The following is a 15,324-nucleotide window of genomic DNA, read 5'->3' on the forward strand; positions in this document are numbered from 1 at the left end:
TTCTAATATATGATCACTTTTATTTGCTCGATGGATTAGTCTTTGTGTTCACTGTTTCTGTTTTGACCCATGTTAGCTAGTGTGCCAATGAAACTATAAGAAAATTTTACGAAGGGAAGATTGTCGAATATGTTTATTGTTCTCGATGATCCGTCTATCTGGTCTCCGTGCTCCAGGTTCTCCTGAGTATTTCAAAGACTCGTCCGACAGCGGTTGCATTAGAGTCGTCTGTTTGACCCGACCTCGTGAACCTCGCTCCACCCATGGCTCCGCTAGAACTCGTGCAAGTCGAGTCGCGTAAAAGGATCCCAGGTACGTGGAGTTGCCCTTCCTACGGTCCCATCGGCGCGATCTCTCGCGGGAAATGGAGCACACCGGTCGATTATATTCCAGCGAGGTCGAGGCTTAACTCGAGCGATCCTCTAGCTGCTGGCTGGCTTGCGTCACGGTACGCCTTTTGCGGGCACTGTTATCCAACCTGGAAGCGTTCGCGATGTCCGTGTACCTGATTCAATTAAAAATGATAACCGGCAACGGTTACTCGACGAGTTGGAAGAACGTGATACAACATTGCGGCAATTTAGGCCGGATTACGGAGAAATCGTTCGAATTACCGTGTTCCACCGTTTCTTGTCGCTATTAAGAGATTCAGCCGGCTTGTTCGACGTCGATTACCTAGCGTCGATCGACGATACGGGCGTTAGTTAGATCGTTGGTTTATTAATAAATCGCTTTAGCCGAGTAATCGCGAATCACGAGTGTAACGATACACCGTCGATGGCGAGTTCGTGTAATTCAGGCAAAATTGTAGGCTCGAGAAAGACGGTGGTGTATTTGCTCGCATAGGCGAAGAAGCGTCATTAGTTTTCGCTTCGATCGTTCGTTGGCGGACACGGAAACTATAGCAACGTGTTTCCGGTTCGACCCAGGGTCGGGGTCATCGCGTAATTCTACCTAAACAAATCGCCGTTTCGCGGTCGAGGATCAGCCCCTCGTCGTTTCGTGCTCCTCCCTTTTTCGAAGCTCACGTATCATTTTCACGAACACAACCGTCCATGGACGGTTCGTGCACGCGCTATTTACACGATGCATTAAGCCCGAACGATCGGTCCAGTCGGCGCGCTCGATCATCGACTTCCACTTCCTCGTTCGAACTTGGCGCAAGAACGAACTTTGCCTACGATAAACGACCGTTTTGAATCGTTATGACGCTCTTGCGTGCGAGCTTCTTCCACGGCTGCGTAATTTATGGATTAGCATTCGTCACGATCAGCGTGAATTCGAACTCGAAGTGTGTCAAAACAATACGTTATGGGAAAGCGCGCTTTTCTCATCGATTCGAGAAACTTGATCGTTTTTGGTGCGTGCAAAGAGAGCAATTAGACGCTGACAAACATTCGTCGAAATGCAACTAACTATATAATACTTACGGTATGAAAGTTTTCATATTTATCCACGTTTTATTCGGTCATAAAATTTCTCCCATTCGGAATTATTAACTCGCCGTTTGTAACTCGTATCGCGTGCTCGAAGAGTTCGAATTTTTATTCATGAGCAAATGGGCGGCAAAAAAGTACTCGTTCCCTTCGGAAGAAATGAAATCGAGTCGTTTAATATACTCGCGATACAAATCTCGACATTTATACGACGCGAATTCCGCTTCAGCGTCATTTCCACGTTCGTCAGTATTCCAGGCAGCAAGAATTCGATCGTTTCGTTCCATCGAGCAAAAACACGATCCCGAAGTTCGCTTTCGCGCTCGTGTTGCATCCCCAACGAGAAGTTTTGCTAGAGTTTCTTGAAATCGTGCTTGTTCCGACTGTGCCGGATCACGACCGTACTAGAGTTATTCCAGAAATACAACTCGAAGCGAGAGTCGCTCCTGCAACCACTTGTCATCCACTTAATCGACATAGCGCCAGATCGAATTCCGTGAGAGAACCGCGATTCCAGGTGTAGACCCGATGACCTGAAAGTACGAGAGAGTAATGAATATTTTATTAGAATAGAGAGTCAACCTTCTTAGATCACGTACAGCTTCTTACTCTGATCGAACTATGCTGATCAACTTTTCGAATTTCACTCATCTTATAAATAAAAGCGACACAGAGGAGTCTTCATCTGGGACGATCAGAATGTACTATATGTTAATAAATTCTGATCCCGAGTTGCCAAGTACGAGTAGCAGTTTTTCAAAGAAGGGAATCGAGTATGTGCCTTTGGCTGCTAAAGTCTTAATCCGCGGATGTCGCGGATTCGGTCGCACGATGGGGTCGTGTACAAGCTGCCGACTAGAACCAGCCGCGCATACCGTCGTGTATATCGCGGCAGCATGATTGCTACGTATTTCACGGCGGGATCATTCGCAATCGGACATTATCGAGCCGGAGAAACCATAACGAGCCCACGTAGAGAGTTGCATACGATCGGTCGGCAACGAGCATCGCGGACTCGTGTGTACGTACGTGTACACACGTGTACGGCGTCATGCACCGCCGGTGAACCGCGGGACCATAAGACACGTATGTTTATATCGTGCCGCGTTGCACACGCTCACGGTGTGCACCCATGGCGCGTGTAACGTTCACGGAAACGTATGTACATCAACTACGTGTTCGTAGTTACATAGAGTGTCGTTGTAACTGCCTACTTGAGCCGGTGGCTAGCGGCTCCCATCCCGCTCGAGCGATACACGCTTCCCTCCTGCATATTGTTCCACGATTATGCTTCCATTTCGCGGCCGTGTACGTACCAGAGTTCCGTGCGAACGCTCGGAGCCCACGACCGCTCGCAGAGACGATTATCGCGGCTTTATCGGTCGTGCGACGCTTTCACGACCGCCCGTCGACTTCGCGATAGTCTCGATGCTTTTGCTCTCGGACGTGTCTCGGGCTACCAACTTCGAGATAGCGGGTGTTGCACGGGAGCCTTAACTTTGTTTCCAGCTGTCTAGGAAAACACTGAACCGTGCAGTTTAAGAGCCTGCCAGCTAGGTACGGCCGGGTGCACCGGCGCAGGATTAAACTGGATGAAATCGAATCCTGACTTTCTCCGCTTAGAACGCTGGGGTGCGTTCAATGTACGACCTTGATCGTGATAGTATAGTACACGCAAGGTGTGCTTAGGATCGTTGTAGTTTGTTGCAATTAGTGAGCCGAAAGTGTCTTACTTCAGGGACATCGAGCGATCAAGATGCGGAAAATTAACCTTATCTGAAATATTAGGTCGTTCGAGGCCCTCGTTAGAAGGTACAAACTGGATTCGATCCGCGTGAACAAATCGGAAGCGTCAAGATCGTGCTTCGAATGACCTGGTGCGCGTAATTATACGTAGGAGGCTCCGCGACGAAAGAACTCTCGAGTTCATACTTTGACAGTAAATATATGCGCGTCCACTTTCCTGAGGGTGCGCGATCGCGTAAGATGAAAACTCGAGTCGTTCGTGGTTGCGCAAAAAGATCGCACACGGCAACTCGTTAAGGAGGTGGAGCAGCGTCTGTGCCACGAGCACTCGCGATCATCCGCTTCTAAATTATAATTTCCTTATTTACATTCCTGCTAATTGCACGTTCCTCGACGAGGTAACGCGTCCGCACGCAACTTTATCTCCTACGGTGCTTCGCACCTTTACAAATCGAACCGGCAGTCCCAGCGCGAGTACGCTGATCACATGTTTTCTACGACTGTCGCAAAATCGTAGTTTAATTGTACCGGTGAATATCCGCGGAATCACGCACCAATTAAGGCCGACGATTAAACGCTTCTGGATAAACGCACTGCGCGATGCGACCAGTTATGTTACTTTCGTTTAACAAGCAGCAACTTTGTGAGTTCATATAACGTGCGTCTACGCGAGATCGTTTTTCGGTGCGTTTAGAGATCTCTCGTGAGTCGGCGTCGTTTATTCCTGCCTTCGGCGAGATACGTTGCATCTTTTCATTGCGCCACTTAACAGTAGGTGGACGAGTGCTACGACTCGCAACAATTTAACTTTAATTTAAGACCTTTTTGCCGAGGGAACTATCAAGAAAGTCTTCCCGCGATCCATTATCCTGTGTCACGGCGTTCACCAGTTCCAGAAAGCATCGGAACTGTTGGTGGCCGTCACGGTGCGAAGTATTCGCCGATAATCGCGCGAACGGAAATTATGTTTCGCTAACGACGCGGTCGGTGTTCTTGCGGGTCGGCGACACAGAGCTCTGAAACCCGCCGACCGTTTCAGAGTGGCGGCGTGCCGCTCGAGGAATTCGCCTCGCGTCATCGTGTCGCTATATTTCCCGACAATGAGTAGTAAAGCTCGGTGATATACGCGAAAAGGGACGAGGGTGTCGGTTTTTTCGCTGCGGCATACGGATACGTTGGAAAAGAAAGCGGAGAAGGAGGAAGAGAAAGAAAGAGAAGAGGAGAGCAACGACGCGAGCAAAAAGGCTTTCGTAGCTAACCTACGAGCAAAGAAAAAAAATAATGGTTGTCCTGCAGCTACGGTAGTCTGTAAAAATGTTTCGCCGTACAGGCAACAGCAGCAGCAACAGCAGCAATGGCAGGAGCAACAACGACGAACGCATTTGAATACCGCCTGTCCTTGGCAAGTATTGTCTGCCTTCCTTCTTCTTCTCCTCTTTCTGACTCCGTTTCTTCGGCTTCTTTTGCCTCCCCTTGGTCTCCGCTACCCCTTTGCTACTCTTTCCCTTGATTCATTATACGAATCCTTCTCGTAATGCGTTCGTGTGCGTGTACTTAGCGTGCCACGTGCTCCTTCGCGCTAAATTGCCGAGTAAAACGCTCGTAATATACAGGGTGGATCATTTGATATTATTATCTTAATTTATATCGATGTCATAACGCGCAAAGAAAAATGGATTAAAATTACATGGTTGCAAACCTTCCACTTTGTATGTACATCGCCGAACACGTTAAGCTGCGCTAGAAAAATATTCGAGGGTTATCAAGCGCTCAGCTTTACGACCCCATTTCCCCTATAAATTATCGTGGAAATAATAGAGATGGACCGAAGGAACGTCGAGGTTACTTCGAAGTTCAAATAACCTTGCATTTCGGTACGTAACGCAAACGGCAACCCAGATTCGCAGAAATTAGATCTATTTTCTCGCATGATCCATAGCACGCCGGGCGCAACCCGTTCACATTCCACCGAAACAATCCAGCCGATCGGAGATATCCGGTGTCTTGTTGGGATCATTAGCTTGAGATCGTGTGACGTAACGAGCCAATCAGTGTCCCAACCGTCCGAGTAATGATCGTGTACCGAGAGGTATTAGCATCGTGGACGGACGGTCGATACCGTTAAACAAAACCTTACCCGGTGACCCTTGGCCTACAGGGTCGCCAGGGACTTTACAGATAACGAGGACGATCTCGTCGAATCGAATCGCTCGTCTTCCACTCGAATCGCCCTCTTTTTTTCGGCCTTCGGCATGCGAGAAAACGGATACGAGCAGAACGAGTAATCCGGATCGCGACCTCTGTCTTTGTTCGGAGCTCGCAATGGGAAACGGACAACGCGATCGAATCGTTGTTACCTCCTTTCCTGATCGTTTATCGTAAAACGGAGCAGATTGTAGAGGCACTTTGTAAAAAAATATGTAACACTCAGAAGCAACGAAACTCTTTTTACGCAATTCGTTCGGTAACGGATCGACAAAAATAATCGACGAGTCGTAGAAAACGTTAGAAAGGATAACGGTTATATACTCGGCGAGAGACGGCTCGACAAAAATGACGGTCATCGGGCCTTCCTAATTGCTATCTTTGATCTGTAAAACGCAGTCAAGCGTTGTCCATGCACGCTCGTGTATCCTTCGTCATCGTCTCGTTACGTTCCTTGAAAAAAGCCACAGGAACTTGCACGTTATCTTAAAATATCCCCGGCTGATTAATTTGCACGATTAGCTAATAACAGTTTGTCGTGCGCGACGATTTAAACCTATTAACGGACGCGATTCCGCTATGGTGCGCTCCAGACTCGATGAGTTACATATCCTGGTGCGACGATCGGTGGGCGGTAATGGGTTAATAACGTTCGCTCTTTCCTGCGTATACTATTACCCATTAAACGCACGCATCCGCGTGGACGTCGTCTGGACTGGAATCGAACGCTTCCGTGGATCGGGATATAATATCGTGGCCAAGATGGGACGGCATCCCGCTGATTCGCTAGATAACCAACCGAGCGAAACCGAGGAATCGTTCACGACACCGGTGACAGATCGTGACCCGTCCTGACCGTAATTACGAACCTCCAGAGCGGTTTATTGCCGTCCGACATTCCGGCGCGCCTAAAATCCTCGCGTTCGGTGGCTGTCACAACAGCCATGACATTAGTAACGCCGGATACGCCGGTCCCGGAACGAACATTCGTCCCTCGTGAGATAAGGGATCTGTCGACGTTCCAACCTCCAGGTCTGCTCGACCCTTTGGTCCCGATGTCTCGCGAGAGAATGTACTCGGTTGTCCCGGTCAAGGATTTCGGGCCACTAAGTGTCACCGCTTTTGTCCTGGAGACTGGAAGAAACTTGATGATACCGGACTTCGTGTCGTAACTTCGAAGACTTCAGAAGTCACTGTCGCAACGCTGGACTCTTGCGATCGTGAACAAAAGAAGTTCCATTGTCGTGGGACTGGACGATATAACGAAATCTGTATCGTTCATAAATTGCAAAATTCTTCCTTGCTTTTGCAAAATTTCAACAGATGTAGTAACGTTCATATTTTATACCTTGCGAGCATAATCTTGGACGTAATTCGAAAGCGTAACCTCAACCCATCGTGGCACCCTGAACCACCGAGGCATCTGGCGAACGAACCCGGTACACGAAGAGGTGCACGCGCCGTGAATTCGTGGCACGCAACAATGTCCGTTGCGTGAAAGCAAACGGTCCACGAGCGTGCCCGTCGATCACGATCGATAAGCCGACCAGAGAGGACACGCTGGAGTCTTTGTACTCTGAACCGGAGAGACAGCGGGTGCATTGTCCTGGTTCGTGGCCTTCCGCGATGGTACCCTGAAGAAGGCGCGGGGTTCAAAGGCGCCGACCACCGTCACGGCGATGCTGAATTTCGCCAAATAGGTACGCGGTCACATATAATGTGCGCATTATATTCAGCAGTCAGGAACTGGCTCGTGTTTGAACGCGGCCTCGCGTGTCTTTGCCTTTCCTCTTCGGACGAAACGCCAACAAACCGTTCCTCCCCCGCTTGTCTTGCCTCATCTTTTGTCTTTGGAACGATATTGGTTCCAGGAACTTTCACTTTTTCGTTTGAGTCTGGATCCGACCGAAATGCCAGAGGGACCGTGTTTGTTCGGAATTCGTCATCTCTCTTGGTAACGGTTTTATCGACCGTTTCGATAATCTAGCAAAACTCGTTAGGGAAGCGTTATATCCTCGACGCGTTGCATAGCTATTCGCGTGTAAGTAATAAGTACAAACACCGAAGCGTTCCTGACATCAAATTACCTAGCAACTACTGTAAATTGCACCGTATCAAAAGGCGATTCAAAGGCGAAAATAGAGAAGCTACAGGTTGTTGGACGCTTTCAATTTCCGTCGAAACTCGAGCACCTCGTGAATCTCCCTTGCTCCAGGAGCCCCAGGCGCGAATTAATAACGAGCTTGTCCATCGATAAGCCGCGAACAGGCATCGTTGCGACAAAAATAACCCGGTAAATCGAGTTCCCTTATCACGCTGGCGTCGATGATTTCACGCCAAAGATTTTTCAGCTCCTCGGGTCGAATCGATCTGTCGGATCGTGCGAAGTTACTTGCGCGTTCCGTATGATCCAGCAGCTAGCGATTAACGCTCGGCGAAAAAATAAAGGAAATCGAGCGGATTCGATTATTCGTCGAGATTCGAGGCTCGATCTGGGAAACGCGAATCGACGCGGAGAAGGATGCAAAGCGACAGTTGGGACAGGAACACGGTCGAGGAAAGGTAAGCGTTCGCTCGGAGTCGTGGAAAGAGGGAAGAGGAGATGGCACGTTACAAGGAGGAAAGAAATGGCAACGAGACACGGGAGGGACGGAGAGGAGCGAGTACGGACGACGAAGAAAACAAGAAGAAGCGGAGGATCTCGCGAAGCGAGCCACACAAAACCCGAAGAGCTGGCGAGCGAGACGAAGAGTAAGAGGGACGAGAACCAGCCCAAGTCCAGGCCATCCAGCCACGAAAAGGTGTAGGGCAAACGTATACAGGGTGTACCATAAAATCGTTCTACTCCAATTTATCTTTCTTCCTCCTACCTTTTGTAATTTGCAATTCTCCAATTATTCTCGATATTTGGATCAACGCGCCTTCGAACGATTTCAATAATTTGCATCGCATTTAAACGGAATATCTGCGAGTTTGGAATTTCACTTCTCATTCGCCACACCCGTGTCCGCATTGACAAATAGCTTGTCCATTCTTGTGCTAGAAAAGCAGATAGTACACGGTGAGAAAGTCACACGTTTTTAGTCATCAGAGTCATTTTAAGTGATAAAATATAGTTCGATGAAGCGGAAAGCTTCGTGAATCATGTTTAATGCATGACTTCGGTAATTTGTCTTCGAGCTATTATTCATGCGTTATCGATATCAAAAGTAGCACTTATATCTGGTTAACGAGAGACATCATTTTCGAAACTTTCTACGCTGAACGATATTCCTCGTAGCTCGTGGATGTCACGATAGCTGCTGCTTTAGAACAATGCTCCTCGTCGGTGGATTGGACCAGTTCGGATCGCGAGAGGGTCCTACGTGTCTCCAAATAAACTAGAACGAAATACACGGAACGAAACGTGGCAAAAAGAGAATTGAACTCTTCGGAGTGAGCAAGTTGTTTTCGGGCTGCAGTCTGCATCAGCGTAGCTCCGTCACTTGTTCGAGAACTTCAATTAACTACAGTCTTATAGCAACGTTTATCCCTTTAAAACACTCGATTACATTTTTTCTATCCTACAAAAATATATTATAAATTAAGTAAACGACCGACACTCTCGCTGTCACAGTGAAAACTGACATACCTAGTCAGACACGCTACCATAAGTTTCTGTTTGCAATTTTTCCTTCGTGTCAATCAGCGCGTTAATAGTGAAGGTATATAAAAAGTTACGTATGCAACATTGTCTTTCGAAAGTCTAGAATATGAAAGAATCGAGTTTCAAATAATTTTAATTGCAACGTGTTTTCACAACGACTCGTTAATTTAAAAGAAAGTAAGAGAATTGTACGGAAAATCTACATCGGCACGCAGTAAACGAAGCGTTGTTTATTCGTGCAAACCTCTGATCGTTTCAAAAACATTGCCCTTCCGTTTCGACTCTTTTCTCTCATTGGCTGTCACGATATTGCTCAACGCGTTATCACTTTCCTCCTCGTTAGGCGAGGCAGATAGGGACTTTCGGTTGTTCGTTGTCGATACACGACCGAATCCCCGTACACCTGACGAGGCCGTTGATTGGCCGAGGCGAAATTTCGGGACCGCTGTCTGATAATGTGCTCGCTTTTGGGACCGAGGAACGACTCGCGTTGGGCCCATGACAAAAACGAGAGATAGGAAAAAAACTCGAAGAGATAACAGCGTGGGGGGTGAACGGGTACATGAACGGCCTCCTCGGAGGGGGCTGCAGAACCGGAATTTTATACAGTGGCGTAACACACTGGATAATACGCGGAGAATCACGAAACTCCTGGTCGATGCTACCGCTCTTACCTCTTACGCGTTCTGTCCTTTTCTTTCCTCCGCGTTTCTCTCTCTGCCGAACTCTGCCTTCTCGTTTCCTTCCTTTTCTACCATCTGGTCGGGGTCGAGATTTCGTTGTTCGATTAGCCTTTCGACGAGCTGGACTGTCCTCTTATCACGAATGCCTAAGATTCGTTCGCTGCTGGTCAATTAAGTAACCCCGATACACGCGGCTAATTAATTTCTGTTGTAATTAACCTTTAACTGCGCCATTAGTTTTTGTTATATTTTCAAACTGTTCTTTTTCCGACGAAAACACACCGTTGACTTCGAAAAAGGGCGAAGCGAGCGCGTGGTCGCCGAGATACTTCCAAGAATATATTAAAATAAATTACGTGACTTTCGAAAAATCATTCCAACTGTCGTGATGTTCCGTAGAGAAGTTGCCTTCCGTGTATAATGGTAATCGGCGAGTAAACATGTTTTTCTGAAAGTTTATTTTCGCGTTGTTTAACCGAAAGCGAGTTGCGTATTAGTCAAGGTAGAACGGCGGAAAAATTCGCCATTGTGTTAGAATAATAGAGTACGGAACACAAAGAGGATCATCGATAAGGAAGAGTCGTCGGACAATGGTAAGAGAGGACGAAGCCAAGCGGTGGCGACTCCTAGCAGCGATGGCCAGAGGTATCGATGACCTTGCCAAGGTCACCGCGTCCTAACTACACAGAGACCCTTCCCTCGTTCTTTCTCCGTCCCTCTTTCATCCTGCATGGTCCTTATTATTATAAAGCAGTTGCCCTGATTCCCCCGAGGCCGTGTGCCATTCATTCGCCTCTCGTTCGTCTTCTGTGGCCCTCCACGCTCCTTTTTCCTCGCCTCGCTTTTTGTCTCGTTACATGCACACGACCATTCTTCGCCGGCTTCGACGCTGAAATCGAAACCGCTGGACCGAGGCCATTATTGCGTCTCTATTGTGCGTCTCTCTACTTCCAAGCTGCGTGCTCGCGATCCTAAGAGGTTCATTTCCCTTTTTCCGCCCTCTTTTCAACCATTTCGAACTGTTGTTTTCGCTCCGATGCACCGGAACGACACCGTCTGGTGTTTGTCGTCCGAAGTGGCCCTTGCCGATATATTCGGCGTTTCGAGAACTATGTCGTCAAAGTATCTCTCCGACGTCGAAAAACCGCAATTTTTCTCGATTTAACGCGCGTATAAATTGGTTCGCGTGTTTTCAACTCGTTTTACTTGTTTCAGAAGCAAGAACAGCGACAACCCGATGGTCCACGAGACCGGCAACAGTAACAGTGGCGGAGGATTGGGCAAATGGCTGCGCGAACATTTGGGCGGTGGCTCGAAGGGCCAAGGCCAGGACGCGTCCTCTCCGCCGAAGACGAACAGCAACAGCTTCGTTGGCAATTCTGGAAACGAGAAACCCTGCGGCAGGACCGTGTACACCTCGCAAAACCTTTACTGCAGCCTGCCGAGGGAACACGGCCGCCATCATGCTTACAATGGCGCTCGAAAGACCGGCCACGGGAATTCTGTGAAGCCCCAAGGTTACGATCGACAACGATGCGCCAGCGTGAACCATCACGAGAAGACCACCTTGAGCGACCTTGGAACCCTGACGAGAGGCGGGCCGATCTACGGCAGCGAGGGGAAGACCCCGAAGAAACGAAATCGCGATCGACGAAGGCACTCGTTGAACGAGACGCACGAGCAGGGCCGCCAACGTCGAAGAAGGTGAGTGAAAATTCTATAATTAAATAAATCGCCACGCTGGGTACGACCAGCTGGAAAATACCGATTCAACGCCGTCTCGCGCAAACCACAGAGTCATCTCTTCGATCTACGAAGACCGCAGATACCCGGTGAGATTAATTTAATTTGTTCGAGACGTCGCTGCGAACAGCGAGTTCTTTGAACGCGTTTCGGGGCTAATGCGATTGGAAACTCGATCTACACGGTGCTGCGTTCTTACTTCGTAACTTATTATTCGACTCACAGATGTTAGCGATGTTGCAAATTTTCTTTTTACTCGCTAATCGATTCTGTAGGATTCCAATAACGAATTAAACTTCGAAACTAATAAAAAAATTACCGATCATTCGATCAAATGTATCGGGATTTCTAACGTTTCTCAGCGACAAAATATTTTTGCGAAAGGAAAAAATTGTTGGGACTCTATTTACCGTAGACAGAACCCGCAATATCTCCGAGGCATGTTAAGAGAAAGAAGATAGCGAACGACGCTAACGACGTGTCATACCGACGTCTTCTTTAGATGACTAAGGGTATGCGATTATTTATAGAAGATGGAAAATGGCATGAAAAACAAGCCGATACAAAGTAAACATCTAGTCATTCAAGAATCTCTCGCACCTCGAGCTTTTCGCGTTATCTACCCCGCGTTCAACGGCGTTGATGCGCTCGTCTCCGGACAACTAATTTCACGGAACAATTTATACCCAGAGGCGGTCTCCGCTTTTCTGCGTCGATTTTCCTGTGTCAGGAAATCGATGCCCGAGGCACGGTTAGACGATCGGTCTTTTTTGTCGACCATACGTCCACGATGTCGCGGCAAGTTCGCGGAAGTCGCTTCCCGGGTACAAACAGCGGATCTAAAAAGGGAATTGCGGAGAGTAGCCCGCGGCACGCTTAGCGCTGTCGGTCGTAACACGCCATTGGTAAAAACGGCCAGAGTCGTTGGCCGCTCGTCCTCGTACACATTGAATCGTCAAACAGAAAATTACGGTACAATGCATCGAGGTGGAAACGAGCCGAACGAAGACAGCCTCTCGTCTCGTTAATCGAGGGGACGACGTACGCGGGATTTTGTTGAACATCGTTTTCCGCGTCGTCGAAGACACCGGCCATTTCTTCGAGGGAAGAAAGGACGGAGAGGAGCCTCGTTGTATTACAAGCCGACGTACTTTCGTCGAACATCGGTCAGGCAGAATTGTTTCTCGTCGGCGAGACTTCGCGCCGAGTCATTGGGCGCGCAAATGCCGACGCGATGCAAGCGGGCACGCGTTACGACAGAACTCGATGCCAATTCATTCGATGGAATTATGAAACACGCGACGAGCGTCGGCTCGGTTTTATTTCTCCGACGAAAGCGCTCGTCGTATCGTACAATTTTCTTCGGAGATGGACGCCGCGGGGTGTAACCTCGATTTTTCGACCGAGAGGAAACCACTCTCGACTAAGATGATTTAACGTGGACGGCTGCCCCCTCGAACGTCCGGTTATCGCGGGTATAGTAAGACGGCAGCTCCTTACGTCGGTTGTACGTGTCCACGACTGGTATGCGGCCAGTATGTACGTCCGGGATATATGGTTGTCTTCGTGCTGGCCCTTCGTATAAGACCCTCTTCGTGCCGGTCCTTCGTATAAGACCCTGTTCGTGCTGTACGTAGAATCCGAGGCCGCGGTTCGCGAAATACCGATGTACTCGGAGTTCGTCAGCGATCCACGAACGAGTCAGAGAAAGCGCGAAGTAAGGAAAGAAAGGGAGAGAGGCGAGCAGTAGGCTTGTTGGGTTCTGAATTTACGACGAAGACCGCGATAACCTCGATAGCCCGACACGGGTATATTGCCGCCCCGAAGACGGCCAGCTGTCTATCGCGGTTCCCCGTTGCTGCTCCGCTCACTTTCTGCATCCTGGAATTTCGGAGACGTTTCTCCTCCGGAGAGGTAACCGGGAAACGGATGAAAACTAATCGCTCGTTTCGCGGACCGACGTCCATTTATCGAGTTTCACGATCCGGGACTTTTACGCGTTTTTTAAATTCGAGGATATAAAACTGTTCGAAGCGGTAAACTCGTGGAACGAGAGCGCGATGCGTGGCACTCGAACGGTCAATGTCTAACCGACAGTAAAAATTCCAAAAGCTGCTCTCGAACGAACACACACTCGAGAGTAACAGTAGGAAGTAACTCGCGCCAGGTTCTCTCGAATAGACACGTACCTCGGCTCTTCACGGGGACATTCTCGGCGTGAAACGAGTTTACACACAACGATCGAGAGACAGGAGTCTACCGTGAATCGATAAGCACGGGACCAGGAAAAATGCTAGCACGCGCGTACACAACGTTCACTCATATCTCTGCGCGGTGCTTTATTAATGGTCGGAGCATAAACAATGACACTAGTCGTGCTAGCTGACTAGACGAGCGAAAAGTATCGCGTGCGTTACTCCACAAAGCGATATCTCGTAGGAATATCGTTCGATCGGAGGCGGACGTCTCGGTATATATTCGCGTCAAACGCAACGTACGACACCGGGAGGTGTTATACCTGTCGTGGCCGTTCTCGCTCGCGTACACGCGCGTTCGTCTATCCTGCACGGCCATCTGAAAAAGCCGTTCGAGTAACGACGTATTCTCACGCGTTTATTCGCCAGCCACGATCTACGCTCGTGGATACTAGTCGACCGGCCTGTGCCTACTTATGCGCACAGGTGCGAGCGCGAGAATGCGTTGCATCGAAGCGGATAGAAGCGTGTACCGGACGGTATAAGGTACGCGAGATAGCCGGATTCGGAGCGTTAATGTATTCGTCAGGCGGGCTACCGATACATTCGCGCCGGACGACTCTTTGCTCCTCTTCGAATCCTCTCGGGGCCCTCTTGGGACCAGCTTTCCCTTCCCTCGGTCCCAACCGTCCAACTAACTCTGGGCCTTTCTCTCTACTCTCTTTCTCCTCGCCTCGCCCTTAAACTCTCTCCGTCGTTCGCTTTCTTGCAGGCTCTCGCGAGCTAAATATAGCTAGGGCCCGGTTATAAATAGAATAACCCCGCGGGCCAAGATGGCCGGGGTCAGCTCTTGCATCGTCGATTTCACGTCCTTCTTACCTCGTCTTCTTCTTATTCTTACGCTCCCTCTTCTGCTTCTTCTCCGTCCCGGCTCCCGATTTTTCTCCTGGTTTCTTTTGCACACCTTGGCTCCTCGGATACAAGGATTTACCTGTCCCCGCGCGTTCGCACGGCTACTTCGAAGGCTTTAACACCTCCTTACCCACCCCGGGCAATTCCACGGGTCGACCTCAGACCGCCGAGGTCGGTTCCCTCGATAAGAGGTCACCGACTGAGGCCCTCGGTGTGCTGCCCTCGAAGGAACCTCGATGGTCGTTTCACCGCTCCGTAAACCTTCCGCTCGTAAATCGTAGAAATACAAATTTTGATCTCGGTGAAAATATTTGGAGAAAATTCGTGGTGAAACGAGCGTACAGACTGACTATGACGAAACGGAATGGAACGCTGAAAGGAAAGCGAGAGGATCGGTTACTCCGTTTTCGCTTTTTTTTTTTTTTCGAAGTCAACTAGACCAACGTTCGTTCACGCTCGACGAGCCACGATGTCGCGGTCGCCTCGAAGACCGTTTCGCTCTAATCGGCCCAGATTAAATGCCTCCTCCGGAACGACCTAGTGCTTTATACGGCTTGTGGAATATATCCTACGTTTATCATTCTGTACGAGAGGTCGCAGGAAGGACAAGCAGAAGCAGAGGAAGAAGAAGAAGAAGAAGAAGAAAACGAGGAAGGAGGCTGGAGGCTCCATTCGAACGTGGCCAGGGCCGTATCGGCGGGATTAATGGCAATGACATCTCGCTCGTGGCCAGATGAGATTCTCCGGCTCTGCCGCGA

The 15,324-nt window shown here is 49.1% G+C and overlaps 1 protein-coding gene across 1 annotated transcript in view; it reads left to right on the forward strand.

The window, feature by feature from the left end:
• Positions 1-15,324, forward strand: part of Shrm (shroom) — a 161,874-nt gene that overhangs the window by 9,757 nt on the left and 136,793 nt on the right. Inside the window, exon 2 of the mRNA XM_076530083.1 lies at positions 10,932-11,420. Within this exon, the coding sequence (XP_076386198.1) occupies positions 10,932-11,420 (489 nt within the window). The remainder of the gene's footprint in view (positions 1-10,931; positions 11,421-15,324) is intronic.

The sequence above is a fragment of the Megachile rotundata genome, chromosome 3 (genome assembly GCF_050947335.1).
Source record: "Megachile rotundata isolate GNS110a chromosome 3, iyMegRotu1, whole genome shotgun sequence".
In the NCBI taxonomy this organism is placed as follows: Eukaryota; Metazoa; Arthropoda; class Insecta; order Hymenoptera; family Megachilidae; genus Megachile; species Megachile rotundata.